This window comes from Dipteris shenzhenensis, chromosome 7, assembly GCF_047967505.1.
Source record: "Dipteris shenzhenensis isolate YYH24624 ecotype China chromosome 7, Dip_SZ_1.0, whole genome shotgun sequence".
Classification (NCBI taxonomy): Eukaryota; Viridiplantae; Streptophyta; class Polypodiopsida; order Gleicheniales; family Dipteridaceae; genus Dipteris; species Dipteris shenzhenensis.
Window position 1 is genome coordinate 13,868,011 of NC_141602.1, and position 8,796 is coordinate 13,876,806.

Sequence of the window (8,796 nt, forward strand, 5' to 3'; positions counted from 1 at the left end):
CAATGGGTAGAGCTGCGGTAATGTTTGCTAATGTGTGAAAACCCCAAAACCCACACACACAGCCTTACCTTTGGGTGTACATATAGAGAGAGAGAGAGAGAGAGAGAGAGAGAGAGAGAGATTATAAGTTATATTTAGGATATTATATATATATATATATATATAAAGGCAAAGGAAAGCTATGCCATTATATTATCCAATTGCACATATTTTCAATGTATGGGGGTACATTGATATATAGATAGATAGATATATATATATATATATATTGAGAGAGAGAGAGAGAGAGAGTTGAGTTTATTTATCTAGGGTTCATGTACAAGTAACAATAGCGTAATGTATATCTCTTCGGTTTCATCTGAATCTTTTGCAGAATCTTTGCTCTGATAATTTGCAAGAACGATAATTTGCTCCCTCAGTTGAAGCTTTCAAAGTGATGGACTACGCCAGTGAGGATCCCAAAAAGAGGAAGTTGCACGACGACAGCAACGGCTTGGCCCCCCTGCTGTCCGAAGATGATCTCAAGATGCTTTTGGATCCTCTGAGCAAGGAGCAGCTCGTCGACCTCCTGGTCGATGCGTAAGTTCTTTTCTCCATTTCTGCGTTTTCTTTCCCGAACCTGTGGTATCATCAAGAGACCCATACGCAAACTGAGCCTCCTTGGAGCCTCAGTGCTTTAATTCTTGTGGGGATTCTGGAAACCTCTGTACTATTGATGTGGGCATGTTACCTGCGCCTTTGAGTCTCACCTGCACGGAAGAAATCCATTGCGAAGGAGACTCGAGAGTGCGTAATTTTCCCAACAGGGGCTTTTGCTTTAATCTTCGAGAGAAAAATAGTCTTCGAAATGTGCACGAAGGGTCGTTGAAAGTCATAAGATATCTGAAGAGCAATGCATGGCTTTCACAGTTATTTCAGCAATGCTTGAAAGGTGTTCCAAGGCTTTGGAGGCATTACTTAACACAATTTATGAGGCTTTGGCTCACCAACCCTTTTATTGTGTCATGTCAACCTTTGCTCTCCGCTGTCTCCTTTCCAACTGGTTTCAAAATTGTAAGGTAATGTGAATTTTGAAAGAAATACATCAGCAGGCCAACTGCTACTACGGTGAACTCCTTGATATTGTCCCTTCTGATGTCGATGTCCCTAGTCATGTTGGATCTGTTACGATGATGGGCAAGTGTTTTCATTGGTTTCGTGTGGTAATGAGTACGACTGAAATTTTCTGCATTTGGCATGGTGTTCTTGTGTTTGCTTGGGTAGATCTTGCTATAGTGAATGGATTGACTGCGGATGCTTGTTTTTGGAAAAATGCAGCGGTTCTCAATACCCTGCGATTGCAGATGATATTAGGGATGTTGCAAGCAAGGATCCTGTCCATCGGAAGCTGTTTGTGCGTGGGCTGGCTTGGGAGACTTCTTCACAGGCTCTGCGTGATGTGAGTGCATGGATGGCGTGATTGCCTGTCTTTTGTCCAAGTCAATACTGATGATTCTTTTGACCAATTGATGGTTTCGATTTAGTTTTGAACCGAAGTGCCGGAAATGATGACTGCTTCTGTGTACTTGGTAATGCTTCTTTCTTGTTGACAAATGGTTTGGGTAAAACCCTGCCCTTTTATTCCATTCATGGATCATGATTGGCCTGACTTGAGGCCAAAACTTTGAGAGGAAGAGCTTTCAACAGAGGCCGTGTAGGTTCAGAGGCAAAAATGGGGCCTTCTCAGAGTGCTTAGGTTGTACTCAGTTTACAGATTTTTCAAATCGCTAAAACTGAATTTTTGGTGCATTATAATCAGGCTTATCAACAATATGGTGAGATTGAAGAGGGTGCCGTAATTGTCGACAAAGCCACGGGAAAATCTCGTGGATTTGGATTTATAACTTTCAAACATATGGACGCAGCTCAAAGGGCCCTAAAAGAGCCCAGCAAGACCATAGATGTGAGTCCTGGATTCAGGCAGATGTATGTTCTCTTGCGCTGATGAAAGTTTGGGTAGGTGTTTGATGAACATGCCCCTGTCCTGGATGCAGGGACGTATTACTGTTTGCAATCTAGCTGCTACTGGTACAAGCAATCCTGCAGTTGCTGTTGATCAAGCTCAGAGGAAGCTATATATAGGTGGCTTGTCTTATGACACTTCTAATGAGACGTTGATCAAGATTTTTTCTCAATATGGGGAGATTGAGGAAGGATCTGTTGCTTATGACAAGAATACCACTAAGTCACGGTAAGCAGTGTAATTCCATTTTCTGTCCATGTGGATTGTGTGGTTAAACAAAAGCCTGGTATCTGAGGACTGATCCTGTTGTTGATTAGGGGTTTTGCGTTTGTGACCTTTAAAACTGTTGAAGCAGCCAGAAGGGCCATTGAGGATCCTAACAAAAACATTGAGGCAAGACATCTGTCATATTTTAATGGTGCTATGTGATGATCTCGTGGTCTTTTACTTAGCTATACAATCGACAGTTCATGTTGTGGACATTAATTTTTTTATTTTTCTTTGGGACTTAAGAGCTTTGGTGTTGCAGGGCCGCAATGTTATGGTCAAGCTTGCCATGGAAGGTCAGAAAGATAAAGTTCCAACTCAAGCTGCCACTCCACAGCCAGTACAGATTGTCTCTCAAATGCAACCCGGATACTCAGTCAACCCAAACTTGGCAAATTATGCAAGGCCGCAAGTACAGACCGCAGCTGGTCCTTCAGTTGGTTTCGCTGGCTATCCTCCAAATTTGGCTGCCACATATACCAGCCAGCCCGCATACACAGGATTGCCTGGTGCTCAGTATGGAACCGTTGGAGCAGGGGGGCAGTATGGCTCTGCCCAGTTTGCTCAATACGGGGGAGGCTATGCCAATGCACAACCAGTTCAGCCTGGTCTTCATGCAGGGGCTACGCCTGCTGGTGGTGTATTGCCTGCATACTATAGTGGTGTACCATAAGAAATTCTAGTCAAAGCGTAGTACTGTCACGTCTTGTTTTTGTCTTTGTTAGATTATTGAGATTGCCCCACACCATACCAGCTGGTGCTTTTGAACGTGCAGATTGTTTAGTTGGCCATGCATTTTAGCCTGAGATACGTAGGAGAGGAGCTTGTAGTGTTTTTAATCTCTGCTCCATTGAAGAAAGCTAATGTCCTTGACGTGAAGTTTCAAGGCAATACCTGGGTCTACTTGCTCACCGACTGTATTATAGAAGTTTCTTTGACCACTACATTTGTTTTTATGTTTTGGCTCTGCTTGCACACCAACCTTATTGTAGAAGTTTTGTTGACCAATTAATAAATGCCAGCTTGGTTAACTTCTGGACAGGTGCAAGTTGTTTAAGTGTATAATACTTCAGTTATCCAGGATGATGTATTAAATGCAGGGTATGATATCTCATGGTTTAGTTATTCATGAAACAATTATGCTTCATGCTTATAACTATACACATAAAGGATAATATTGGCCAAAAAGTTCATGCAAGATGGATTATTGTTGGAGACAATGTTCAAAGGGATTCATAAAACAGCAAATATTACTGAAGTATGCATCTGCCTGCTAACCCAGACATTTAAGATACGTGGGCGCCAGTTCATGACGCCTTCAATCGGTGACCTCATTGATAAAAAGAAAATTTATCTTGATGAATGTACAAGATCAAAATCTTGAGAAATGAACTTGTTCCCTGTAAATAGCATAGGTTTCCATTGCAGCAGAGTCTGTCACTGTTCTAAGTACACATTGTTAATACCTTCTTGTTACTACCCAAGAATCTGTGGTGCAGTGACAAAATGATAAGTCTTAAGAAAAACAGAGTGTAGTAGACAAGATTTGGAATAAATATCTGTAAAGTTAATATAGTAAATGGTTATTTGAGTTCTCAAATTTGAGCTGCTTCATAAATTGCTAATTGTTTAGTTGATGAACAACAAAACTACTTCATTGTGAAGAACAAACAAATCTACTTTGTTTGAATGCATGAAGTGGTTTCAATATCTGCTCTTACAGCATCATTCACAGAAGAACAAAAGATGTTAAGTGTTGGTTCTCCTTTGACTATGTTGCATTGGTTCATGAAAATTAAGCTTTGTGTAGTTCGGTTTTGTGAATGTCTAGAGGTACCTTGTAAATTTGGATTGTGATTAGTTGCAAATACATGTTGAATCAATGCAGCTATACGCACAAGGGAATGCACCAAAGCTGATATTCATTGTTTTTCCAAGATAGTCATTCTATCAGCTAGCACATTTGGAAGAAGGCCTAGAAAATAAAGAAAAGCTTCAACCACATTGTATTTGCACGATTGTATTTGCACGATATTGCAAGAACAACGATATGAAACAAAGACAAGCTCCTTTGGAAAAGGTGATGTGTTGTTAGGTTAAGGATTTTTTAAATTAACTAGCAGGGCATGGCCAACCTTTCTTGTACTAATGTTATATTTTGGCTTAAGTGTGTAATTGCATTGATGGTAGTGGTTAATATTACCATCTTTGACGAGTTGGCAAACACTTTTTTAAATCCTCCAAGAGTCGACATTTTAACGTCAATGATGTCAAATAACATTGTCCTAAATTCAATCTTTTATATCTTTAATGTGTTATGGAGCATGCATAGTTTTATCTTGTACACAATCGCAAATTTGGAACATAATCTAATTTTAGCATGTTTAAAATGATGTAGAAAAAGTAGTAGGAAAATTCTAGAGGTGAGAAACCACAACAGGTCAATTGGACTTAATCCTTCTTGTAAATACCAGGGGTAATACTTTTATTATTCGTGATGGACAAAGATTAGCGCTTTTTGAAAAGTGAAGCCCAACAAATATGCGAATAAGGGGTTGCTTCCATGTTGCATTCACCATGGTTGTTTTTTCAATTTGTTAGTGCTCGCTCACTATCAAGAAGATGCATAAGAAATAGAGGATTGGTTAGGCAAAATCATAGTTTATAGGAATATATTGTAAAAACGTATTCAATTCACGAATATAAAGCTCCGACCTTGTCAAAGGAACCCAAAATAATAGTGAGAAAAGTAAGAAAGTTATAAAATAAGTTATTTACAAAACAAAAAAAGAGGGACGTATGGAGGAAAAGGCAAAACACTTTCTTGGGCACATAGTTTTGAGAGTCCATGTATTTGGAAAGCATAAGGCTAGCAGTAACTACAGGCTAAATTTATATAGTTCAGCTTATTGGTAAGCATGTCAACTCCATTTCAACATCAAAGTAGTTCAACTCTTAAATGAATTTGGCATTCACAAAGCACAAGACTTATGAAGTCTGACAACAACTCCTGCATGATTGCTTTGATTCATGAAGCCATTCAAAAGACATCCTTAAGAGAGACCCTTGACCTTCGCATTATATTGCTGAAAGTGAGAGATGAAATTGGAGGTCTTTCACTATTGATAGATATGATTTGATATGTTTAAAATCTTTCTTGAGTTGCTAGTAGTTGTAGAATACAAGTTTTTGGCATAGCTGAAATCTCCAATTTGTTTGATCATCTATAATTCTTCTACTTGTATTAAAAGCTATGTGCAGCTTGCTCACGATGCTAAGTCATGAATGGATGTTTGAAAGGAGATATTTGAAGCATGCTCTTTGATATTCACACATTTGACAAAACACCATTATCATACATCTGCCTTCTATACCTCCTACACAAGCATGGGATCATCGTTGCTCTCCCAATCTTTTATCGCTTACCTATTCTTCTAATTCTGATTCATGTATGTCATTGATCATGCCCTTATTATCATAACCATTATCTTGGGGTGATTGGTTTTTGGTCCTCCCGTTCACGACATCTCTTCCTTCATTCCCATTTCAATTACCTCATTCCTCCTCAGAGAGTTTCTTGTGTGATATTATTGTACCTTGATGAGAGACACTTGCCTTGCATTCAATGTGACACACACATTGCAAAGCTGGAGATACAATTCCCTATTGATCTTTGGATCAATAGATACATGGTTGCTTGTTTCATCACACAATGCTTCATGCCTCCGCTACCTTATCAATCATGCAATGTTTCCTAACTTGTAACATAACACCTGCCTAGTACTCTACTCACACAAGAAGATGAACCAATTCCAAGCATCTTGACTTTGAAATACACAGGGTAAATAAATCACCGATCCCTTGCACGCTTCTTTGGCTATCATCAACTTGGATAAATTGGAGCTCCATGACAGGCCCCAGATGACCTTATTACACTTGCCACAATTGGGAGGGTGTTCGTGAGGCAATTATAATCAAAAAGTCTGCATTGAGGAAATTTTATGATGTTCTCATAGAAGAACAAAAAGCTATGAAAGCGACTGCAGCTCCTATAGAATAAACATTGTTGTGTAATCGCAACACCATTCCACCTTAAGTACCAATACATGGAGGCTAGGGATGGACCAAAATGCAGGTGACCTAGAACGAAGCAACGACGCTATAACAATTCAACAACAATGTTGCAACATCTTGGTTACAATTCAACATAATTCTTAGATTATCCATCCAATAGAGCCATGGTGTACTTAAAGCAACCGCTTTCTTTGTATCATCTATCTATATGCTTTCTTGCTTTTAGCTTTTCTATTCTATGCTCTTGTTTCAACCATTAGAATCATGACATGTGGTTGACACGTGGCTTATTTTGATATATCCCCTTTTAGTAGTGTTGGCATATCATAGTGGTAGAATATTTCCCTTGACTACAACAAACTACTTGCTTGTGTAATAAATAGGATGATATAACCCCTTTTAGTAGTGTTGGCATATCATAGTACTAATTTCATAGGTTGACGTGAATTCCTTCTATCAATAGGCAAAGATATTATAGCCAAGTTTGTCTAAGCTAATAGAAAGCTTGCTTATAGTTCTAATTTAGTAGGGTTCTGTAGCAACTTCGTGAGAAGAAATGTTGTATCTACATAGTAATGACTATGAATTTCCTAAATAATCCCCCCAATATACCCTTACCAGATCAATGTGGCTATTGGTATAAGGGTTCTACCATTAAGTGTAGTGGAAGGAGTGACCATACGAGTGTAATTCTATGTGATATAGATTGAGGTAAGTGCAAAAGACTAACACTATCTTAGGCATGCCGTGGCTCCATCAAGAGAATGTAGTTAGTTGTTGGGGAACAGGCCACATGACAATGGAAATATGAATACAATAGTGATAAGTCTATAGATGGGACTAAAGCAAAACAAAGTGAATATGAAGGGGATGTGTACACTCTACTTCTAGAAGAATCACACCCTATAAAAGGAAAAGAGCTTGCACACAGTGAAGAATTGCAAAAAATGCTATCGGTCCAAAGTTAAAAAGATAGAGCAAAAGGAATATGTGGAGATTCTAAAAGGGTTTCCACTTGCCACATCTTAAGAGGAGGTAAGATATGTAAAGAGAGTTGAACATAAAATTGAATTGGTTCCAAATGGTAAGCCAATGGCACCAAAGCTCAAAAGGTTTGGACTAATTCAACTTGATGCTGTAGAGTCTAAGGTTTCAAGGTTGTATTTATAGTAATTATTGACTATTTGGGATGCTTATCTTCAATAGTAGTCAAGCCTAAGAAAGGTGGGAAATGGTAGGTATGCGTTGATTACAAAATATTGTATCAAGTAACCAAAAGAGACCACTACCCCATTCCTTTCCAAAATCTCAACCTTGAAAAGGTAGAAACCATGAGATGTACACCTTTAGGGGTGGTTTTATATTACTAACATCTAAAACTAGCAATTGAGGATGTCAAGAGTACTATATTCACTACTCCATGGGGTACATTTGCAATGCCCGTTCTACTTTCCAAAGATTAATTAATAAAATTTTTGCACCTTATTTTGATGTGTTAATGCAAGTTTACCTTGATTATTTTGTCATTTAAAGCAGTCTACTGAGTCATTTGGGCAAGTTCTTTCAAGTTTAAGGAAGCTTTCACAAAGATGAGTAAAGTTGAGGTGGTTTCTCAATTCCTACAAGTGTCAAAAAATGGTGGGGAAGAAATCATGATTGGCCATATTATTTCATCAAAGTTATTACGATAGAACTAGAAAAATTAATAAAATCCAAGATATGAAGGTTCCTTGGGAGGTCACTATGTATAAACCCTATATGTCACTTGTGTTCAAGTCATATTTGTAAAACTCGTTATTGGTAAATTAATCATGAATAAAACACACCCTTTTTCTATTCAATATGTGAATCATTCCCTTTTATATGATACAATTTGTATATGAAAAATGTGTAAAAAAAGGGATTTTAAATTTATCATGAATCGTTCCTCTTTATATGACACACTTTTGTATGTGAAAAATGTATAAAAAGGGGATTTTAAAAACTCCTATCAACCCACATGCTAGCTTACATATTTATGACTAAACCCCTGAGGAAGGATAAAAAAAGAAGAATCTCATCTTCGGGGAGTCTTGGGCTAGCAAGTTATTATTGATGGTTCATCTTTGATTTTTGATGTATAGACAAACCTCTCAATGAGCTACTTTATAAAGGTTTTCCCCATATATGGGCAACAAAATTCCAATCCAATTTCGAATCTTTGAAGCAAGCCTTGACAATGACCCCCATTATTAGATACCTTGTTTGGGTGGAGACTTTCTATTTAATGTTGAGAATCCCACTAACAATAGCTGGCATTTTTTTCCAAAGGAAGAAAATAAGAAAATGTTCTCTCTTTCATTTGCTTCTAGAGTCTCATATATACACAAAGCTACATGATTTCATACACCTTTTATATAGTGAGACATAAAACATTTGATCATTTTTTACCATACACAGCACATGAATGTATA

The 8,796-nt window shown here is 38.0% G+C and overlaps 1 protein-coding gene across 2 annotated transcripts; it reads left to right on the forward strand.

Annotated features, from left to right (window-relative positions):
• Positions 1-299: 299 nt before the first annotated feature.
• LOC147899978 (UBP1-associated protein 2C-like) lies at positions 300-3,286 on the forward strand. 2 transcript variants are annotated; one of them, XM_087377605.1, is made up of 6 exons: positions 300-579; positions 1,318-1,438; positions 1,799-1,942; positions 2,034-2,230; positions 2,320-2,395; positions 2,532-3,286. In XM_087377605.1, exons 1-6 carry the CDS (start codon positions 437-439, stop codon positions 2,940-2,942), a joined length of 1,092 nt encoding a protein of 363 aa, XP_087233731.1. In that variant the 5' UTR covers positions 300-436; the 3' UTR covers positions 2,943-3,286. The 2 variants fall into 2 exon arrangements, with proteins under 2 accessions (XP_087233731.1, XP_087233732.1); XM_087377606.1 differs by having other exon boundaries at positions 441-579; positions 1,344-1,438.
• Positions 3,287-8,796: the final 5,510 nt, after the last annotated feature.

Excerpts from the sequence above, each read along its gene's own strand:
- LOC147899978 (XM_087377605.1), top strand. The coding sequence starts at position 437 with ATGGACTACGCCAGTGAGGATCCCAAAAAGAGGAAGTTGCACGACGAC. Across the intron at positions 1,439-1,798 it reads CTTCACAGGCTCTGCGTGAT|GCTTATCAACAATATGGTGA; the intron begins GTGAGTGCATGG and ends CATTATAATCAG. Across the intron at positions 2,396-2,531 it reads ATCCTAACAAAAACATTGAG|GGCCGCAATGTTATGGTCAA; the intron begins GCAAGACATCTG and ends TTGGTGTTGCAG.